This window comes from Esox lucius, chromosome 6, assembly GCF_011004845.1.
Source record: "Esox lucius isolate fEsoLuc1 chromosome 6, fEsoLuc1.pri, whole genome shotgun sequence".
Lineage (NCBI taxonomy): Eukaryota > Metazoa > Chordata > Actinopteri > Esociformes > Esocidae > Esox > Esox lucius.
Window position 1 is genome coordinate 19,219,473 of NC_047574.1, and position 23,177 is coordinate 19,242,649.

The 23,177-nt window shown below is 44.1% G+C and overlaps 1 protein-coding gene across 7 annotated transcripts in view; it reads right to left on the reverse strand.

The window, feature by feature from the left end:
• LOC105010680 (vinculin) overlaps positions 1–22,123 on the reverse strand; it is a 30,457-nt gene extending 8,334 nt beyond the window's left edge. For 2 of the 7 annotated variants that reach the window (XM_020047241.3, XM_029120278.2), the window contains exons 1-19: positions 21,669–22,123; positions 15,865–15,935; positions 13,010–13,160; positions 11,884–11,992; positions 10,583–10,705; positions 10,126–10,286; positions 8,986–9,079; positions 8,752–8,899; positions 8,381–8,534; positions 7,784–7,959; positions 4,602–4,792; positions 4,370–4,396; positions 3,955–4,154; positions 3,133–3,261; positions 2,713–2,862; positions 2,229–2,337; positions 1,736–2,038; positions 1,284–1,408; positions 774–968 (exon numbers count right to left, since the gene is read on the reverse strand). In XM_020047241.3, the coding sequence (XP_019902800.3) occupies positions 774–968; positions 1,284–1,408; positions 1,736–2,038; positions 2,229–2,337; positions 2,713–2,862; positions 3,133–3,261; positions 3,955–4,154; positions 4,370–4,396; positions 4,602–4,792; positions 7,784–7,959; positions 8,381–8,534; positions 8,752–8,899; positions 8,986–9,079; positions 10,126–10,286; positions 10,583–10,705; positions 11,884–11,992; positions 13,010–13,160; positions 15,865–15,935; positions 21,669–21,836 (2,784 nt within the window). In that variant the 5' untranslated portion in view covers positions 21,837–22,123. The remainder of the gene's footprint in view (positions 1–773; positions 969–1,283; positions 1,409–1,735; positions 2,039–2,228; positions 2,338–2,712; positions 2,863–3,132; positions 3,262–3,954; positions 4,155–4,369; positions 4,397–4,601; positions 4,793–7,783; positions 7,960–8,380; positions 8,535–8,751; positions 8,900–8,985; positions 9,080–10,125; positions 10,287–10,582; positions 10,706–11,883; positions 11,993–13,009; positions 13,161–15,864; positions 15,936–21,668) is intronic. The other 5 variants (XM_020047243.3, XM_020047240.3, XM_020047238.3 and 2 more) reach the window with 4 other exon arrangements.
• Between the last annotated feature and the right edge of the window lie 1,054 nt (positions 22,124–23,177).

The following is a 23,177-nucleotide window of genomic DNA, read 5'->3' on the forward strand; positions in this document are numbered from 1 at the left end:
CTTCTACATGCTTTGTAAGTGGGAAAATCGGCAGTGTATCAAAAACTTGTTCTCCCCACTGCATAGCATAAAACAAAGACATTGTATTCAACATTCTTGTGTCTTTCTTTTTAATTCAATAAGTTTAGCAAGTTTTTTGCACTTAACTTAAAACCATTGTTATGCAATGGTATGCTTTTGAATAGTCAAAACCATAACAGCTGTTAATTCTCTATGATAATCAACCTTTCCATCCTCTGTACAGCAAACCAACATTAGCTAGAGAAAATCCTGTACTAAACTTACATTTCCACTGGTTATAAGATTATCTAACCGCTGGTATCAAGATTACTGTATACAACCACTTGTAAGAATACTATATGACCACTGGTAATAAGATTATACCATCAATGGTGATAAGGTTATACTGCTACAAGTAATAAGGATATATGACTAATGGTACTTATGCTTAAGTATGACCACTGGTACTAAGATTACTGGTAATAAGAAAACTTGAACCCTGGTACTCCCTAAAAGCACATTTAAAGCCTGTACTGAAGGTTTAGGGGAAGACATGATTGAATGTTGACTGCATGACCACTAGCATTACCACACTGCATTGTGGGAAAGTGCTCAAAGTTAAGCACTTCACTTTGCTTTTTGACAAACCTTTAAATGTTAACACACTCACAGTCCCTAGCACATCCCACTAGTGCTAATGCATAGCAGCCTAACACCATAGCAGTTTATTTCCTGTCTGTATAGTGTGTGAGTGTGTGTGTGTGTGTACTGACCTTGCTGGACCACTTTCGCGCCTCATCGTGCAGTTGCCTAGCAGCCACCATTATGGGTTCGCTTAGCAGCTCTCCGGTCTTCTGCTCTGGGAAGTCTTCATCTCGCTCTTTCTCCTCCGGTGGCGGTGGCCGGGGTGGGGGCAGCTCTCCCTCCGGTAGTGGGGGCTTAGGGGGGGCCTGCTCCGGATCACTCACCTGGAAAAGACAAAGGAGAAGACAGACGGACAGACAGACGGACAGACGGACAGACGGATAGACAGACGGACAGACGGACAGACGGACAGACGGACAGACGGACAGACGGACAGACGGACAGACGGACAGACGGACAGACGGACAGACGGACAATTATTATTACTGTTAATGTGTTCAGTTTGTTCTAATTGTACTAGCTCTAACCGATCACCAGTGTGTGAAACTGAAACAATTAGCCACTTAGCAAGTGTACCTCTGTGGTAATGAGTGTGTGAATTTATGTATCTGCCCACGTGGGTGTTTGTGTGTACTCACGTGCAGCTGGTCAAGATCTGGGGGAGGAGGGGGAAAGTCAGGCTCCGGGGCGCTGAAGGCTTCTCTGACCTTCCCAACAGCAGACAGAATTCTAAGGGAAGAATCCAGAAAGGCCTTCTGGAGGGCTGAGTGGGAGAGATTAGAGATTAGATTAGATTCAACTTTATGGTCACTGAACAAGTACAAGTACAGTAAAACTAAATGGAGTTAGCATCTAACTAGAAGTGCAAATAGAAGAGGGCAGGAAATGTACAAGTATTAAGTAGAGTGTATGTTACAGATGGAATGTGTGGATGTGCACCGAGGGCAAATGCAGTACAAATGGCAATTCTAAAAGTGCAATTAAGGCAAATAAAGGAGGGCAGAAAATGTACAAGTATTAAGTATAATGTATGTTACAAGTGGCAAACTTTTTCGAAAACCTGTGAATCTTTGCAAATATGTGTGTGTACCTGGGTTCTGTATGTTTCCTGCCACAGCCTTGGCATCCATGACCATTGGTGAGATAGTGTGACTGAGAATATCTGAAGCATGTTTCACTGCTTCTCTGAAACGTGGGTCTTCTGAATTCTCAACTTCTTTCTTTGCCACCAGGAGTACGCGATTGGCTCGCCGCGCTATGCTGGTCGCCCCAGCAACTAGCATCTGCGGCTGTACATTTGCCATGGCAACACGACACTTATCGATGTCCTTCTTTATGGCCTCCTCAGACGCATCTAACAGGGACTTGGTGTCTATGGCTTCGTCTACCAGGCCTGCGCACACATGCATGCACACATACATACACACACATGCATGCACACACACACACACACACACACATACATTCACACACACACGCACGCACACACACAGAATGGGGCATGAGGAAGTATAAAACAGAGTGCACATCTCTCAGAGATCTTTGTGTGTGTGTGTGTGAATAGATGTGTGTATTGATGTTACCAGTAAGTTTCTCCACATTGTCGATCCACTGGTTCTTCATGGTGTCAAAGTGTTCATAGGCCGCTTGGTTCCCAGGGTTCTTTAGCAGGATACGAGCTGCAGAGGTCACCTGAACACACACACAACATCCATACCTGTGGAGTGAGTTCCCTGGCATGTTTTAACATCCATACCTGTGGAGTGAGTTCCCTGGCGTGTTTTAACATCCATACCTGTGGAGTGAGTTCCCTGGCGTGTTTTAACATCCATACATGTGGAGTGAGTTCCCTGGCGTGTTTTAACATCCATACATGTGGAGTGAGTTCCCTGGCGTGTTTTAACATCCATACCTGTGGAGTGAGTTCCCTGGCGTGTTTAACATCCATACCTGTGGAGTGAGTTCCCTGGCGTGTTTTAACATCCATACCTGTGGAGTGAGTTCCCTGGCGTGTTTTAACATCCATACCTGTGGAGTGAGTTCCCTGGCGTGTTTCAACATCCATACCTGTGGAGTGAGTTCCCTGGCGTGTTTAACAGTAGCCTGTATTCCCTCCACCGTGGTCTTATTGGCCGATCCCACAGCTGCTGCCTTCTCCGCTGTGGCCCCCAGACGGCCCGCATGGGCCTCGAAGTTACCAGCACGCTCATCAAACACCTGAAACACACACCCTTAAGCCTTAACAGCAACCACGGTGTAGGTATCGAATCCGTCTTACTGTACAAATGGGCAGCACGGAAGATCCCACACAACAGAAATATGTTCCCACTTCAACGTGGTATAGGCAGACAAATAGAAGTCAGGGAGGCAGACCAGACAAATAAAGAGAGACCGGACTACAGCGACAGACCAAAAGACAGACCAGATAAAACAGACTACACAGACAGGCCAGAAAATAACAGGCCTGACCACACAGACAGACAGTACCTCCTCCCTGTGCGGTGCCTCAGGGGGGGCAGTCGCAGATACAGCCAGTAGTTTGATGGGGGTGGTAGTGTCACTAAAGACATCAGACACTTCCTGGGTCATGACCTCCTGCATTCGACCCTTCAGGCCCTAACAAACATACAGCATGGATATTTCTATTATACAGGTTTGATATGTCGTAAGCTGAAATGGATGACAACAGAGCATTTATAAATAATGTCACTTTCAACCAGCAGGAGGAGCCCTTGATCAAGTTACTGTGTGTGTGTGTGTGTGTGTTTGTGTGTGTGCGTGTGTGTGTGTGTGTGCGCGTGTGTATATATGCAATCGAAAACACTCAAAATATGGTAAAATATTTTTGTAGTACTGTTCATCATGTTAGCCAAGTGTCATTAGTAGTGCTCAGCTTGAAGTATCATCAGTAAGTCAGTTAGAATGATAGTGGCAATTTCTTTATACCAAACATGCATTTTAATCAAATAAATATTTATGCTGCAGGTCACTCTGGGTAAGAACATCTGCTACGTCATGAAAATGTGACATAAATATTTTGTAAATATGTGCCTATCTCTATGTGTGTGTTTCTAATCTAATCTATCTCTACGTGCATGTGTCTGAGAGACTGATCTACATCTTTGTCTACACGTAGGGTAGGCTTCGGTTGTTACTGCGGAAATAGTCAATCCTGAAAATTGGTCCTCACAAGGTTTTATGGCTGGTCCCTATTAGGAAAAATTAAATTTTGGGAAAAACAACTGGGCATAAGATTACTTTTTGGTGTAGGCGAGGATCGACAAACGTGTGCGTGTGTGTTGGTGTTACCTTCAAACTGTCCTGTAGTTGTGAAGCAGTAGCTTTACCCTGAGGTGATTCGGCTTCTCCCCTCCCGGCCATGTCAGCCAGCAATGTCATAAGTGCCTCATTACGGTCGCAGCGGCCAATCATATCCTGCCGGTACGGCCCCCCCAGCCCTCCAACCAGCCGCCGTCCCTCTGACACCAAGCCCCGGATCGCTGCCTGACCTTGAGATTGGGTAGAGAAATGCATGCGTGACACTGGATTGGATAGAGCGGGTGAAAACCTGTGTTGTCCAAACAAAACTGGTCATCACGAAAGCAGATCGAGCAACAAACGGATGCAGTGACCCAGAGATCATGGCCATGTCTCTGATGAAATGACAAAAGCAACACTTGGTGTAGAACGACAGAAGCCTTTTGGTTCAGTTACAAGCAGTTACCTGTGTTGTTTTGAAGCCGCTCATACGCTGCACTCGCAGAGCAGCATGACAGAAACAATTGAGTACAATGAAAACACATGTGCACGTGGGGATACGGAAATAACACATATCCAATGGACCCTGAGCTGGAAGTAAATCATTTTTACTTAATATTTAAATATAGAATGTTTAAATGTACATAATGCTTTCCATCCCCTGCGTTTCTCCTCCCATCCCTGTCCCCCTCACTCACCCACTCCCCTGTCATCCTGACCGGAGTTGTTGACCCAGCGGAGGGCCTGCTCCATCTTGCCCTCCAGAGTGACGGCGGGTTTGGCAGGTCTCATGTTGGCCACCGCTCTGTTGGTCTTGGCTTGCAGAGTCAGGAGAGCGGCTCCGATCTGCTTAGCCAGGGCACGAGCCTCCGGACTGTCCCCTTTTCCCCTGAAAGACAGGTAGGGGAAGAGAGAGAAGAGAAACAGGAAGAGAAAGCGTGGTGGGGGAAAGGAGATGGAGGACACAAAAGGGGAGGAAGAGAGTGAGTCCATGTCACAAGGTTCTTGACAGTAATCTGGCCACTACAGAGACTAGCTTGCAGAAGACTAGTAGCACAGTGGCAATGAAAAAAACTAAGAAGAAAAAAACCTAGAGAAGAACCAGTCATATATTCCTTTGGCTCAACATTCCTCATTGTTGACTGAAAATGTTCCATCCTGAAAGGTAAACAAACAGGAACAATTGACCAAGTAGGAAAAGGTACAAAAGAATCACAATCAGTGAGTTCAGTTTCTTGTCAGTTAGAACCATAACTCTCACAACAAACTGCACCAAATATACTATATATGGATCCAATTTCCCAGGCTGGTCCAGTCCAAACCAAAATGTTACATTTAAGACAGGAAATAGGTTTAGGTCGCCTACATACACCGATCAGCCATAACATTATGACCACTGACAGTTGACGTGAATAATACTAATTATCTCGTCATCATGGCACCTGTCTGTGGGTGGGATAAATTAGGCAGCAAGTGAACATTCTGTCCTCAAAGTTGATGTGTTAGAAGCAGGAAACATGGGCAAGCATAAGGATCTGAGGGACTTTGACAAGGGCCAAATTGTGATGGCTAGATGACTGGTTCAGAGCATCTTCAAAACTGCAGCCCTTGTGGTCCAAGGAAGGAAAAGTGGTGAACCAGCGACAGGGTCATGGGCAGCCACGGCTCATTGATGCACGTGGGGAGCGAAGGCTGGCCCATGTGGTCCGATCCAACAGACGAGCTACTGTAGCTCAAATTGCTGAAAAAGTTAATGCTGGTACTGATAGAAAGGTGTCAGAACACACAGTGCATCGCAGTTTTTTGCTTATGGGGCTGCGTAGCCGCAGACCAGTCAGTGTGCCCATGGTGACCCCTATCCACTGCCAGAAGCACCTACAATGGGCACCTGAGCATCAGAACTGGACCACGGAGCAATGGAAAAGGTGGCCTGGTCTGATGAATCATGTTTCCTTTTACATCAAGTGGATGGCCAGGTGCGTGTGTGTCGCTTACCTGGAGAACAGATGGCACCAGGATGCCCTATGGGAAGAAGGCAAGCCGGCGGAGGGATTGTGATGTTTTGGGCAATGTTCTGCTGGGAAACCTTGGGTCCTGCCATTCATGTGGATGTTACTTTGACACGTACCACATACCTGAGCATTGTTGCAGACCATTTGCACCCTTTTATGGCAACGATATTCCCTGATGGCATTGGCCTCTTTCAGAAGGATAATGCACACTGCCACAAAGCAGAGATGGTTCAGGAAAGATTTGAGGAACACAACAACGAGTTCTCCAAATTCCCCAGATCTCAATCCAATTGAGCATCTGTGGGATGTGCTGGACAAACAAGTCCAATCCATGGAGGCCCCACCTTGCAACTTACAGGATAAAAGGATCTGCTGCTAATGTCTTGGTGCCAGATACCACAGCACATCTTAAGAGGTCTAGTGTGGTCCATGCCTTGATGTGTCAGGGCTGTTTTGGCGTCAAAAGTGGGACCTACACAATATTAGGCATATAACTGCTTCTCTGCAGTATTCTGGTTAGGGAACATTAAATGGACAGAATTCCCAAATTTGATACATCTTGACTGTCTCCTGACCATACCAATGTGAAGTGTGTGTGTGGGTGTGTGTGTGTGTTTGTGGTGGGGCCTGTGCGATCAAATGGCTTTTGTCTGGAATTGAACCCATGCTGTATCAATACACGTGCTCTATAGGCTGGAGCCCAGAGCGCTGGACCGCCCTAAGTTACATCATGTACGCTACACTGGATAAAAGCACCTGTTTGCTAAATGACAAAAAGAAAATATTCAAAACAAATATCTTCTTCATTTCATAACATTGTGCTGACTTTTTCATTTCTGTTTCGTTATGGAACAGTTTAGGATACAGCCCAGAGGATGCAGCTGAAAGGAGGCTTCAGACCATCGGCCAGCAATGACAAATTCGTTTTATACAAAATATAATTTAATGAAATGAGCGGCCTTGGATTTATTTCCATTTGTATTATATTGTGATTTGTGTGGACTGGAGAGATCCAGCCATCCAAGCTGCTGCCTCTGCTGCACATGTACTGTTGTAGCATGGTTTTCAATCTGACCCACTGCTCTTTCAGCAAAACCTACCCCTCTTGCTCCACTGTTTACCAAATTAAGTATGAAAAATCACATATAAATCCCATACAAATATATTTTCAAAAATAAGTAATAAAGCAATTTGTTGTCTCTGTTACAAAGAAATGTCTGAGTCTGTTAGCAAAATAGTATTATGGTGTCTATCTGTGAACCCTTGTTGAGTCTGCTGCAGCTTCTGTGAGCGAGGAGGAGGAGAGGAGGACATTGCTGACTGACTCGTTGGAGTAAATCTGATGAGTGTGCATATGCAACTTGGCTAAAAACAACCAGAATCCTATCAAAACCGAAACACTGACATCTGCTTCACAATGTCCAAGCAAACACCAGAAATGAGACACTTCAAAGCCAACTTCAGACATAAACATGCAGTGAGTGAAGCTATGCCCAGGAAATGGCAAGTTATATGCTACTGTAAGCTCCTGTCCCTAGAAAACTAGTGAGTCAATGAGTATGTGAAAATGCCACAGGCTTCATTCAATAGCAGCAATTGAGAATGTGTTCCATATTTAGTGCATGTTCACTCAAATAAACATAAACTCAATTAAAAAATCTATAAGACCACCACAGTCTATCACACTGATGCACAAGTAATACTATGAAACACCATTTTTACACTATTACAGCAGACATACTGACATTTTCAGAAATGACCATGCAAACAAACAATCTTGTGTAGCACCCAGACACAGTGGGGAACAGAAGTCACGTGTTAGAGAGACGTCAAAAGAACCCTGTGCAAAAACAGGCGAGGCTACGTACTGCTTGCGCAGATCCACTAGTCGTGCGGTGAGTCCTGCTATCTCGTTGATGGATTTCAGGATTTCGTCTCTCTCCCGGGGGTCTTCACAGAGGTCAGCAATTCTTTTGGCCTCGGCCAGCAACACTCTGATGTTCTCAGCACCCTCCGGACCCCCGTTAGGATCTGCCAGCCATGCCTGTGATGCAGGACAAGCACCACACACACCACACACACCACAGACACACACGCACACACACGTTTGAACTTTGAGGTTGTGTCCGATGTGTTTTAATAATTCATTTAGCATTTTGACAAGCCCAGAAATGCAAAATCTGTAGTACAACATAATTTTTCGAGAGAACTTAAAATGTTGTCTTTGTTTGTGTGTGCACCTGGGAGTCGGCGACCGTGTTCTTGTTAGATGAGCTAAAACTAACTAACGAAACTTGTTGCTCTTGTCTGTAGTGACTTAAGTGTTTTATTGATGGAATAACTGGGTTTAAGTTGAGGGTTCGTTTTTGGGGTTAGGGTTGAATGAAATGTTTTTCCCGAATGGATTGTATTGGTTCCCATAAAAGTAAAACTGAAAATGCGTGAGAGTGTTTCAGTCCACTGACCTGGGCAGCGTCCAGTCTCCTAGCGATGGCCAATTTAGCGTTAGTTAATGCTTCCAGCCGGCGGCTGGCACTGTCCACCTTCCCAAGCAGCAGATCCAGACCCTGACAACACTGACCGGCACGCTGGACACAAGGTGGAGAAGGACCCTGGCCTCTGCAGGAGAGTGCGACATACACACTCACTAACATGTGGCTTTAAGCTTGCATTCATGCAGAAAACCTTTTATGAACTAGTCTGGCATCCCTTATGATGTCTTCTAATGAACTTGTAGTGATCGTTACAAAAATAAGCCATTTGGAAATTGACATGTTGATGAAAAATATAATAATATAAAAACATATGCACACACACCCACACCCACACACAGTACCTGGCACGTTGCTCTACAACTTGATCCGTCATCTGACCCAGGGTCTTGGCGGTACCCAGTACATCTCTGCGTTCCCTTCCAGCGCACAGTTCTCCAACCTTCCCTGCTTCATCCAGGATCACTCGCACTGCTACCTCCCCAGGCTCGCCTGCAAACAAACACACACGGATCACAGATCGAGGATGAAAGACAACAATGGTTAGTACAATGGACTGAATGTGTGTGTCTGTGTACCTGGTTGGCCGTGCGGGTCTTTAAACCAGCTTTTCGCCAGGGCCATCTTGGCTTCTATGGCAGCCAGTGAGCGTTTCATCGACTCCATGTCCTTGAGGAACACAGAGAGAAAAGTCATAACACACACAGAGGACATGTTTCCTAGAAATGTAAGGACTCACTTGTTTTCTTTATTCAAGAACAATATCTTCCAGAACTTCAAACTCTTAACTTATCCCTTACTCTAACCTCAGCATACCAGTACTTCAAACTCTTAACCTATCCACTACTCTAACCTCAGTATTTTGAAAAGTCAGGACCATGTTTCCTGTTTTTAATGTAATGTCTGAAAAAGGTTAAGGAAACAAGTCACACACACACCTGTTCACTCACTCACACCGCATTTACATGTATACATACACATACACATGAATGCACAAACAAAAACACTCTCATTGACACTCACACACACACACACACCAAGTATCACAGAAGGGAAGAGGCAGGCTTACCTTCTACAGGTAGGAAAATAATAAAGGGAGGAGAAAAAAGAAAAGAAAAGGTTATAACAGAGGCCCAACAGAGGAAAAGATTGAAAACTAAAGAGAGGAAGTATGGCTGGGTCATTTAGAACCAGTTGTTGAGGTAAACCATTTTCTGGATTCAAACCCTTTGTACTTAATGTTGGATTAAGAGTTGAGAAACCAGGTATGTAGCCTCTGGTCATTATGAGAATTGCATGGGAGTTCCCATTCAAGTCAATGAGTTGGTCTGTTTTATTTATTTTACTTCTACGCATTTAAACTGAAAGAGAACAAGATAGATCATTTGTGAAAAAGGGCTCCTTGATGAAAAGAAAAGCAGCAGACCTCCAGACCTGAATAGGAACATCTCGTTTAGGAAATTCAGCATCACGTTTCATGGAAACAGATTAAGCCCAGCCCTGGTCCACAAATTCAATTTCAATCACAATTGAGTTTAATTGTTTTGTCCAGGATTAGGTTTAATCTGTGTCAGCAAAATTGGTCCCTAGTGTTGAGGACTGTGGGAATAAAGCCTTTAGATAAGACTAGTTTGAGTCTAGAAGAGGGGGTGAGTGGTGAGATTGTGCGTGTGTGTGTGTGTGTCAGTGTGTTTATATGTGTATCTGGGTGTGCACACCTTGTTGGCCCATGTGTCTTCATCCCAGGTGGTGAGCTGCAGGACTCTGATGATCTCGCTGATCTCAGCGCTCATCTTCTCGAAGGTGAAGCATCTGTTTCTCTTGGCCTCCTCAACCCCAGCACTAGATGTGCTCTTCGTCGCCACAAAGATCTTTATGGCTGAGGAGCCAGAGAGGGGGAGAGAACGGGTCACTGCGTGGACTTGTGTGGATACATGAGTGTGTGACTGGGAGATGGTGTCATTCTGCCAGCTCCAAGTTCTAATGACTGCAATTATCCGTGTTGCTATGACAACTCGGCTGGGAGTTTGAGAGGGAGGACCAAGTACAGGAGACAGACAGACAGACGGATGGATGGAGAGACAGGCGGACGGACAGACAGACAGATGGAATGACAGAAAGATGGATGGACAGACCAACAGAAAAAAGGACCAACAGACTGAAAAACAGACAGACCTGATATGAGTACGGGCAGGAGTTGTTTGACAGTGTTCATGGAGTTGAGCAGCATCTGTCTGTGTTCCTGATGGGTCAACTCCTGCTGCCGCTCATCAATCATCTTAGACATCTTGGTCATACCTGTTAGCCAGTCAGACCACAGAATTAAAAAAAAGCCCCTTAACCAATCATCTTCATGATCAAAGGTTGCCTGGACCCAAGTGAAAGATCAAAGGTTAAGGGTCCTCTTAGATTACTTTAGTTATGCTATACGTAAATGCATTATAAAAGTATATTAAGGTATAAGGTCATTGTGTTGGGTCGTTTCACTATGAAGGTGTGGCAGACAGCCTTGCTTCTGTTCAGTAAGCCTTGGATGAAGTTGCTGAATTGGGTTACATATTCACAGCAATCAGAGACGTGAGAGTCCCATCTTAAAGCTCATTCACTGAATGGACTGTCTGTCAATTTGTGATGAAACGGTACATCCCAGGCACACAGGCACACAAGCATCAAAGCACTGCCAAGCCAAGCGTCTACTGCAGCAACAAGAAGTAGTCCCATCATTCTAGAAGAAACACATACTGATTTAGGTCAAGGTTAGTTACAAAAAATAAATGTTCTGCCCTTCAAAGAATGACAAAAATGAAAGCTAAAGTTATAATGAATTTGTTCACCACCTAATTTTTCATATGCTCAATGAAAGCAGTGACAACTTGTTCAAAAGTGCATGTAAACCATAAATAAACAACAAACACAAGAAAAGAAGAGTAATCAATGTTTAAGTATTTTCATGGTCCCCTTGTGAAAATTCATTTCATGCGGCCATTAAGTTATAATCAGAGTCTAGGGATGAGGTTACAGAGCCTACGGGTGAGGTTACCGAGCCTACGGGTGAGGTTACAGAGCCTACGGGTGAGGTTACAGAGCCTACGGGTGAGGTTACAGAGCCTACGGTTGAGATTACAGAGCCTACGGGTGAGGTTACAGAGCCTACGGGTGAGGTTACAGAGCCTACGGGTGAGATTACAGAGTCTACGGGTGAGGTTACAGAGCCTACGGGTGAGGTTACAGAGTCTACGGGTGAGGTTACAGAGCCTACGGGTGAGATTACTGAGCCTACGGGTGAGGTTACAGAGTCTACGGGTGTGGTTACAGAGCCTACGGGTGTGGTTACAGAGCCTACGGGTGAGGTTACCGAGCATACGGGTGAGGTTACCGAGCCTACGGGTGAGATTACAGAGCCTACGGGTGAGATTACAGAGCCTACGGGTGAGGTTACAGAGCCTACGGGTGAGATTACAGAGTCTACAGGTTACCTGGTCCTAGGTTCTTGGTGTAGGTGATCAGGTCCTCCATGGTTTCCACCACTTCCGCTACCGTTAAATACTCCATGATCCCTTTACACACACGGATGATCTTACGCACCTAAAAACAAACACGCATTTTAGAAATCCCCATCTTTGCGGCGACTAAAACATGATTCCCATTCAGAATCTTATCCTCGGTAAATGTATTCTGTAAAACCCTAACCCAATTAAAACTCCCAGACAGTTTTTAAACAACATATGACGTGAGGCATTTCTATGCTTTATTTTGTAGATAGAGAAGTACACATCTGCTGAAAGAGCAGTGGGCCAGTTTCGAACCCACACTACAGCGGCCCCTCACTTGGCCTAAACATAACCCCTCAACCGGAAACAGCCTCTTACCTCATGTGGACTGATGAATGTTCCATACAAACGTTCATTGTTTTAGTAACCTGGTTAGTTAAACGTAAACACACACAGATGATCTTACATAGAGAACAGATTTAACAGATGACCTCAACTCAAATCCCTTTAACTTCTTCTACCTGTGTGCGCACATTACACCTAACCTGAAAAACAAACCTCATTGAGGGCCTGATGGTTAGCTGCTTTGTTCAAATAGATGCTGTTGTCGAGACCACTGTACCTTTTTCTTTCCTTTCCAGAAAAGTGGAAAAGTAAAGTTTTGAGTGAGGAACAGAAGTGTTCAATTTGCAGCGGTCTCTTAATTTTAACCCTTCTGTTCCTCATTCAAAACATTCCTTTTCAAATTTTTTGGAAAGGAAAGAAAAAGGTGCAGTGGTCTCTTAATTTTGTCCGGAGCTGAATGCTCAGGGTTATCATGGACTAGAATCAGGAATCATTGACCTACAGGGCGGTGTTGCTTGTGCTTGTAAATAAAATAACAGAACTGAAGTATCTACTCCTTTTAAAGTAGTTAAGACTGTTCTTTTGAACCATGCATGTGTGTCTGTGTGTGAGTGTTTATGTGTCTGTGTCTTGTGATGTAGGTCTTGTGATCAAGGGGAGTCGCTGACTTTCAGCAGCAGTGCTTCTGGTGATGAGATACAGTGTGATGCCTATTACACTGCTGCCGTCACACACACACACACCCAAACACACACCCAAGCCCTACCTCGGCCTCATCGAAGGTGAGCAGAAGATCTGAGGTTCCTGATAAGATCCCTCTAGAACCGTCAATGAGGTAGTCTCTAGCAGGAACTGAGTAGGGATCCGCCTTCAACATCTGAGCTGCCTGTACCAGCTTAGAGCATGCATTCTCCACCCTGTTAGAACACAGAACACATAAGCTTAGAGCATGCATTCTCCACCCTGTTAGAACACAGAACACATATGCTGAGAGCATGCATTCTCCACCCTGTTAGAACACAGAACACACATGCTTTGAGCATGCATTCTCCACCCTGTTAGAACACAGAACACATAAGCTTAGAGCATGCATTCTCCACCCTGTTAGAACACAGAACACACATGCTTTGAGCATGCATTCTCCACCCTGTTAGAACACAGAACACACATGCTTAGAGCAAGCATTCTCCACCCTGTTAGTATATAGAACACATATGCATAGAGCATGCATTCTCCACCCTGCTAGAACACAGAACACATATACATCATGGAAAAGGTGTTCTCCACCCTGTTAGAACAAACATGCATCATGGGAAAGGTGTTCTCCACCCTGTTAGAACACAGAACACACGTGCATCATGGGAAAGGCGTTCTCCAGTCTGTTACAACACAACACAAAGTGACCGAAATGTTTAGAACAATGAATTGATGGTCTACGGAAGAGGAAGGATTTGAATATTACTGGAAGAGGGGCCTCCCTGGTTAGGGTGTCAATGGAGAGAGCCCTCATTGGCCAGAGTGTCAATTTCCGCTAAGAGAGCTAAATATAGCAGGGTTCACATTCCCTCATAACCCCTGCTGAGCAATGAGTATGACATTTATGTTGAAGTAACAGTGTTTGAGTGTGAGCGTGTCTTCTTGGGACTGCATGGTGGACTCATGCCTCATTCCAGAGCAGGAGAGAAAGGAGAACGAGGCAGAGAGGTAGCAGTGTTAGACTGCTGAGTAACAGAGCCAGACTCAGCTCTTTAGAGTCACACCCCTCCTCTGGAGCCTGAGCGAAGCAGAGAAGACAGTCAGCAGTACCACACAGCAGAGCTCCGGAAAGACAAATAACTGACTGACTGACAGAACTGCACAGCAGAGCATTTTCAAACTGAGAGCCTGTTGTTATTCAATTACATCACTAACAGAGAGACAGACAGAGTTCACATCCTGTTGAGCAAATCTCAAACTGATTATCGTTATCTTTCCTTTTGCTGATGAGAGGGAGAGAGAGAGAGACAGTGAGGGACAAGACAGAAAGACAAAACAAATGACCAGATAGGAGGAGAGGAACATGCCTTAGTGAAACAAGCCAATACCATCCACACTAATCAATCTAAAAGGATAAGAGGCATGCAATTAAAGACTACACTTGGTTGGAAGGAATTTCATTCGAGCAAGAGTGTAAAATTCAACCCTTCAAGCCCCACTGTCATGTTGTTTTCACTCTGGTACTTCACTCAGTGTTTCCCCTGTATTCATTAAGCAGAGGTGGGCAATTATTCTAAGATAATATACATACAGTAGATATGTATTTTCTTTCTGGCCAAGAGGGACACTGCTTTTGGCAATGGAACTAAATATAAAAATATTTGCCCACCACTGTTGAACTAAAGCCAAGGGGAAACACTGCAGTAAATATTACAGATAGGCTGTACACAGGAAAAGGTAAAAGTGTTAACCGTTTTACAATTGAATCTTTATTATGATATAAAATAAATGGTACAGAAGAAAACAAAATGTGTTCCTGTATTTCTGGAGCCCACATACACAACAAGAATAAGAATGTGAATCAATAGTTGGGATAAATTGAACCGCAAACATTGTATTGACCCTTATTTCCCAGGCTATTTAGGAGATCAAAAATAGAGGTTTGACTATTTAAGCAAAGAAATAACACATTCAGCCTCTCACTTTGCCACATTTGGTCTACCCCTAGTTGGTAAAGAGGTGGTGGAACAAATATCTGTGTTTTGGGGGGGATTGTCCACCATAACAAAACATTTTGCGCTTCCCAAAGCTTCTGTGTATGCAGAGGCACATTTTTTAGGATCTTTATTCTGCCCAACTAAAATGTATTTCCACATTGTTAAGATTTTAAAGAAAATCCTCTATCCATCGCTTTTGTCATTTTTTATAATTGCTGACCATCTAGCTATTGTTTTCATCAATCAATCAATCAAATTTATTTATAAAGCCCTTTTTAAAACAGCAGTTGTCACAAAGTGCTTTACAGAGACACCCGGCCTTAAACCCCAAGGAACAAACAACAGTAGTGTTGAATTTCAGTGGCTAGGAAAAACTCCCTAAGATGGTCGAATTTTAGGAAGAAACCTAGAGAGGACCCAGGCTCAGAGGGGTGACCAGTCCTCTTCTGGCTGTGCCGGGTGAGATATTAAGAGTCCAATTGGAATAATAAATACATTTCTCTGGGCTAAATCCAGAGTCTATTTGATTTTAGACTAGGTCAGAAGTATGACCAGGTGGACAAGGACAGGGACAGCATCGGGCCCCCCAAACCAGGTACTCCGCAGGTGTGGACCAGGACCACATGTCCTCCTAAAATTTAAAACTGGAGGAGACTGAAAAAAAGATTAGTAGTGCATTCCTCATATCCCCCAGCACAATAATATAGCAGCGTAACACCTTGGAACTGAGACGGGGGGGTCCGGTGACACTGTGGCCCTACCCGGGGGAGGCCCCGGACAGGGCCCAACAGGCAGGAAATCAATCCTGTTAACACTTGAAACTCTTCTCAGCTCCATAGTTACTACATTTACTGTACTGAAACTTAACTTATTTAAAGGCAACACTTGTTAACAGGACAGAAACCGGTAAGATTAGGCAGTTACTTACTTTATAAAGGCAGGGGGCATATCTCTCTTCATAACCTGGTCCTCTGTGGTCTGAACAGTCTCCTTGCCCACCTACACACACACACACACACACACACACAAACACACATTGTTGCTGAGGTCAGAAAGGCAGACAGCAAGGTGTGTACAAACCCCAGTGGTTCTGCATCAAATGCTAGGTGAGAAGTAACAGGTACAGTAGTAGCTAGCTAATATGTTAGCAAGCATTGCTTTTCTCTAAGTAAAACCCTAACAAGTATTTTTTGGTCACAATCAGTATCCAGAATCCAGATTAACCAAATTACACAGTAATGGCCAATAATATTTCACATAATTTTCACTCTGGTAAAATCAGAGCAATTCTATGGGGAGATTCTCCTTGCTAAAGGAAGTTTTTCATTATGTACTTTAAAGCCCTTCTTCATTATCTAAAAGCTTGTTATCCTCATCAATAGAGTAAATGTTCCAGTGCAGGATTTATTTCACCAGAACCCTTTTGGCAGGTCAGGTCTCAAGTAGGGGTTTCAAAGAGCTTGTTTTCCACTCATAGCTGTATTCGCAGGTCATGGTTATTACCTTGAGACTTAATAAAATACAGACTGAATTTCTGTTTGATTACATTTGTTGCTAACCTTCACGTGACACGTGTCATTAATATTTTGTTTATCCATTCCGGGAGACAACACAGATCAGATTTTGTATGTAACATCCGTAGGTCTGTCATAGCTCTGAAACAGTGTCAGTATGCAACAGAATGAAAGCAATCAGACAAAGAAAATAGCAAATCAGATAAGAATTTTCTGATGAAGTTGGATGGAACATTATCCGAGTGTCTAATTAGTTCCTTACCCCATGACCCTTGTGTGACCCTTGCGTGACCCTTGCATGACTGTCTACATGACTGTTACCCCTTTTAGCTCTGGAAGCTGAAAATATAGAACATTCACATAAACATGCAAGATACAGAGAGTGGGGGATGGGGGAATGGACACAATTATGCCCTGGTTCAACAACTGTTTTCCCGTAATCCACCCCACCCTGAATGCACACACACTTACACACACACACACACAAAAACACAGAGTGCTGTTAGCATCGATTGGCCATTTGTAATGCATAATTAATGCTGAGCGGTATCTGACTTTAGCATTAGCCTGTAAGTACTTGAACATGAGGCGGGTATAATAGGTTAAATAAACACTGAGCAACACTTAGATTGCATAGGAAACAAACTGGTAGTTGAAATGATCTAGGAATGCTGGTTTGCACAGATCTCTGTCTGGGACAGTATTGTATTGGTCACTGTTAGTGAAGTGAGAGCTATCCAAAGAGTCCAAAGAACCAGTCCAGCAGATCGCTCATCTCTTCGTGTTTGTCTGTGAATGTGGGTTTGTGTGTCTCTGTGTGTGGGTGCATGTGTGCAGCCAGGTCTCAGATATATATTGAGGGTTAGAAGTTTCAATTCACAAAGAAAATCATCTATGGTTGACACCAACAGAGAGTACTCTAGGATGAGACAGCCAAGACCCAGAATGCATAATGATTAAGTATTCCTTCTGACTGGTTAGCAGGTTAGGGTTAGTGTTAATATTATATTAAGTGTTAGTTTAGTGTTTATTCAGACTGGTTAATGGTTAATGTTAGGGTGAAGGTTATGCATTAATTCAGACTTGTTAGGTTAAGGGTTAAGGTTAAGGAAATGCTTCAAACAAAACAACTGGAACTATTTAGTCTGGCACAGATAGAACACATATCCCTTTGTGTCAGAGGCTGATGCTTCACCACCCATCCACCATCCCCAACCACAACGCCCTAGAAAAGATCCAGTATATTTAACATTGAGCTCTGACAGTGCTCACCATTGCCCCTAGATGTTCTCATTATGAGAAATGGTGGTCCCCACCACGAGAAATTACATTTCCAGCTTTGTTGTTAGGTGTGGGGTAGAACGTACAAACAATTGGGCATAGAGTTGTGGTAAATTAAGTTAAGGAATACAAGTTATTGAGGTTAATGTAAGGGTTAGGTTAAAGATGCAATCTGGGACTGAATAAATGAACTTATACAATTAATCTACAAGTAGAATAACTATAATACTTCATCCAGATTTTGATGACATGGGGACAAAGCTGCACATAGATGTCTTTGCACACCTTATTCAGCAACTTTCTGCCTCAACACAGACACATTTACAACCAGTGGCCAGAAATCCCCGAATGCATCTTGAAGGTGAGGATATGGGTTAGGGTTAAGGAATATGGATTTCTGGTCTCCCCACAAGGATAGAAAAACAAATGTGTGTGTGTTTGTATGAGAAACAGAGAAGGAGTATTACTTGGAGACACTCAACGGATGCTTTCCCTCCCCAGCATGGTGTCCCTGTCTGTCTGTCTGTCTGTCTGTGTATATCTCTGTCTGTCTGTCTGCCTGTCTGTCTGTGTATATCTCTGTCTGTCTGTCTATCTGTGTATATCTCTGTCTGTCTGTCTGTCTGTGTATATCTCTGTCTGTCTGTCTGTCTGTGTATATCTCTGTCTGTCTGTCTGTGTATATCTCTGTCTGTCTGTCTGTATGTCTGTCTGTCTGTCTGTGTATATCTCTGTCTGTCTGTCTGTCTGTGTATATCTCTGTCTGTCTGTCTGTGTATATCTGTCTGTCTGTCTGTTTATATCTCTGTCTGTCTGTGTATATCTCTGTCTGTCTGTCTGTCTGTCTGTCTGTCTGTGTATATCTCTGTCTGTCTGTCTGTCTGTCTGTTTGTCCGTCTGTGTATATCTCTGTCTGTCTGTCTGTCTGTTTGTGTATATATCTGTCTGTCTGTCTGTCTGTTTATATCTCTGTCTGTCTGTTTTTGTATATCTGTGTCTGTCTGTCTGTTTATATCTCTGTCTGTCTGTGTATATCTCTGTCTGTCTGTCTGTCTGTGTATATCTCTGTCTGTCTGTCTGTGTATATCTCTGTCTGTCTGTCTGTATGTCTGTCTGTCTGTCTGTGTATATCTCTGTCTGTCTGTCTGTCTGTGTATATCTCTGTCTGTCTGTCTGTCTGTGTATATCTGTCTGTCTGTCTGTTTGTCTGTGTATATCTCTGTCTGTCTGTCTGTCTGTTTGTGTATATATCTGTCTGTCTGTCTGTTTGTGTATATATCTGTCTGTATGTCTGTCTGTGTATATCTCTGTCTGTCTGTGTCTCTTTTGCAGATCTTTCTTGCCCCCCCCCCCCCCCGTAACTGTGTTACTTCCCTAACCAGTAGATCTATTTATTCCTTCCCCTCCCCACAAATTAAAGCTCCTGTGACTCCTTAAAGACACCAGTGGTGCCAGCCAGGGTGAAACTGAGTGGAGGGACTGGGTTAACATGGGTTTGAGATGTTAAGCCTGGGTTAGAGTTGAGCTAGACTGGGTTAGGGGTGGTAAGACTCTATTAGTAGGTTTGTGGTGGTAAGACTGGATTAGGGTGGGTAAGAAGTGGGTTAGAAGTGGTCAAACAGGGCTAGACGGGTCTATTGGTAGTAAGATGTGGCTTACACTCGGTTTGAGGTGGTATGACTGGCTTAGAGGTGTCTTAGACTGGGTTTGAGTTGGTAAGACAGGTTCAGACTGGGATATTGGTAGTAATACTGGGTTAGAGTCGCTAAGAACTGGGTAAGAGGTAGTAAAACTAAGTTAAAGTGGGTAAGAAGTGGTTTTGACTGGGTTAGAGGTGGGTAAACTGGGTTAGAGGGGGATAAGACTGGGTTAGACTTAGTCATTGGTGTGTAAGAGTGGGATTGACTAGGTTAGAGGGTAATAATGGGTTGGAGGTGGATTAGAGGTGGTAGAATTGGGTTAGACTGGGTAAGACTGGGTATACCAGTATTAGACTGGGTAAGAAGTGGGTAAGAATGGGTGAGACTAGATAAGACTAGGTGGGACTGGGTCCAGAGTGGGTTAGAAAGGGTTAGAGATTGTTCACGGTACAGGCAAAGGTGCAGGGGTTTAAACTCAGACTGTGTCGTAAAGTGTTAGGGTTAACCGTGTCAACAGTTAGTGTGTGTATCTTGTGTTGTGTTCACCTATTCATTCACATCGTATTCAAAGTGAGAACACTGTATAGAAATTATTTCTGGGCCTAGGATTTAGGGGTGAAACCTTGGAGGTACAGTAGACCTGCCACAAAGGCGGTAATTCATGTGTCTGGGTGACTCAATGAAAGAGGACAGAGCTTGCATTTCAGCAGGCGTAGTTTTCAGATTGGATGTTGGACCGACGTGCTGGGGAGCTACTGTACCATACTGTAGGTGTTCTCAACAACCCTAATTAAGCCCACCTGATTCTAGTAATTAGCAGGATGAAAAGCTAAATTAGGTTAGTCACAACTGAGGTTGGATAGAAAACCTCCAGGACTGTAGATCTACAGGAACAGGGTTGGGCATGTCTGGCCTAACCTTCACCCTTACCTAATCCAAACTCCAATTCCAATTTTTCCTAATAGAAAGCTTTGAAGAGAAATGTAATTTAGTTTACTTTCTGAACTGAATGGAATTTAAATGAATTTGAACCTCACCCTTGGTACTACCCATTCACTCTTAACGGTCAATAAAAGAAAACTGTAACCTGTAAAAGCTGACCTGAACTCTGCATCGATCTGTCTGCTCTGTGTAGAAACAATCCAAGATGCACAGCATAGTCCGGATTTGCTGAATGTATTGATTTCTCCAATATAGCCTAATAACACTAAATTAAGCTGGGAGCACTATTTATCTGACCTAGATGTCTGTTGTCCACATTGACTGTGACAGTGACAGCAGCTCCCACAACCTCTGGGAGCTACATTAACTCTGGTTCTGTCCTGTCCCTGTGCCCAGTGAAGAACCGACTGAATGTGTATGTCTTGTGAGTATGTGTTTGAGTGTGTGTGCATATGCGTGCCTTGTTTTGGTGTGTTCATTTTGTTGATATTTATCTATTTTGTTTTGTGTTTGATTCACATCAGGTTAGAATGGGTCCAACCGATAATAAACAAAAGACAGAGGGAGCGGTTTTGTATCTACCTTTTCTTTATTATAAAAAAAAGATGCTTCAGTGTTCTAAATAACTGCAAAAGAGTATCTTGGGGACCCTCTGTGGAGAAGGAAAAGTCAGCGTCTTTTCTTGAAACACAGTTTCACACATACACACACACACATTAGAGAGAACAGGGGGGTGAACGTCAGCCCTATCCCAACCCGCTTTGACAGACTTCGTTGCTGTCTCACTGAAAACAAACAGACATCGCTGGGAAGAAGGGGGCGGTGAATTTGCATTCTCATTGCATGAAACCCGGCAGAATCCTCAGATCGAATGGACTAACCGTCAAAGATTAATGGACTAACTGGGAGTCATGCGTGTGCGCGCACAACTGCACACAAACACACACTCACACACACACACACACACACACACACACACACAACCACACACACACACACACACTCACACCAGTGTCAAACACTGACATTCACCAGTCTAAAACACTGACATTCACCAAGGCTATTGCTACCTCCGTTTCCCACTGTAGCCGACACTGCTACTCTAGATCTAATTACAACACACTCTGTTACACCTTTTGACTTGGTTTTTCTACACGACCTGATAGTGCCCTAACCCCATTCTACCAGTGACAGTAGAACCTATCTGAACTGTCACTGTCACTAAGTCTGTTAACCGCTACAACTAGCATCAACAACAACACTGCCGTTTTATTCCGCCCCACAAACTCCTCTCGGTTCACTGGCCATCCAGTACCAAATCACTAAACCAAATTGAGTGATGGGGGGACACTCACCCTGACAAGGTTGCTGACTGCCGCCTGTACCGCGGCCACCGGGACGGTCAAATCCGGGATCGCTTTCCCGTCCACCTCCCCCTCCTCGTGCATGATGACCAGGTGAGAGATCTGCTGGGCAACCGGCTCCAGGATGCCCTCGATGGTCTTGGTGTGGAACACCGGCATGGTTAAAACTGTCAACCCGCTCACACAGAGACCTGAAACACCGCTACTGCAGCTCCTGCTGGTTAAATCCTGCTCTGTTCCTCCGCCGTCTTTACCAGACAATAAAAGATGACAGGCAAAATCTTTTTTTTTAATTTAGTTTGGATGGAGTCCTCATGCGTCTCCCGGCAAGGACGGTCTACTAGTCCGAGTGTACGCTCGCTGTCCGAGTCTGCAAGACCGAGAATCGTGACAGAATGAATAACCGCTCGAGATCTCAGCCAATGACTAACCGGGATACATCTGCCAACAGGATTGGTGCGCACTAACGCCTTCTCATCACACTCATACACACGCGCCGCACCTCTACCCCGCTGCTGAGAGCTGTTCCCAAATAACGTCATGCATTCTGGTAGCCCAAAAAGGAAAGTGTTGGAGGGAGGTTACCGGGAGATTCCAAGGGGGCGAGAGAAAGAGACAACACCGTTTTTGCAACACTTCATACCAGAGTTATGAACGGTAATAAAGCAGACCTTTTATATACATTTAGCCAGACCCTAAATACAAAACCCCAAGTAAACCGACTTGACCAACCTACTGTGAAACAACCCACTCTCTCCGCTGGAAGTCTTTTCTGTTTAAGATCTTGTGTCCAAATGGTCATTATATGGCGTTAAGGACACTGGTTTAAACTATGGCACTAAAAATGCGATGGTGCTCTGCTGTCACCTGATCTGGGTTAGCTAGGAGGGTCAGGACTTGACATGTCTCCAGCCTGCAGCTTGGGCCATCAGCTCTATAATAAGCACAAGGCCTCTGCAGCTCCTATAGTTGCTCCGGGTTCAATAAACTCTGCTATACCTTCTGCAGCTTAGGAACTGACGGGGAAAATTAATCTATAACACCGACTGCACTACAACCCCACCTAGTCACCTCGGCCCAACTTTATTTTTTGCATGCTGGGTTACTAAGTACGGTTCTAGCTTGAGCAACCACCAGAAGGACATTTACATTGATATAACTCCAGCTCTCTTTTCTCTAGGATATCTGTGGTAGGTTCTGGTCAATGCACATTTTCTGTGGAAGCCAACATGCTTGTTTAATAGTTGCTGTTGTGTACATGTTTAATGTGTACATTGTTTAAGTTTTGGCAGCTTATCTGTTGGACTGTTACTCTTAGAGGTTCTTCTGAAATTACGGTTGGAAATAAGAAACCATAGTTAGAGCTAGGGGGTATTTATACACTCACTAGCACTAGTGTGTGTGTGTGTATTTCTGTGTGTGTGTATTTAGACCAGAAACCAACCAGAAGGACTTGACTGTCAAACCTGCTGAACAAAAAGATTTGCCCCTCCAGATTAA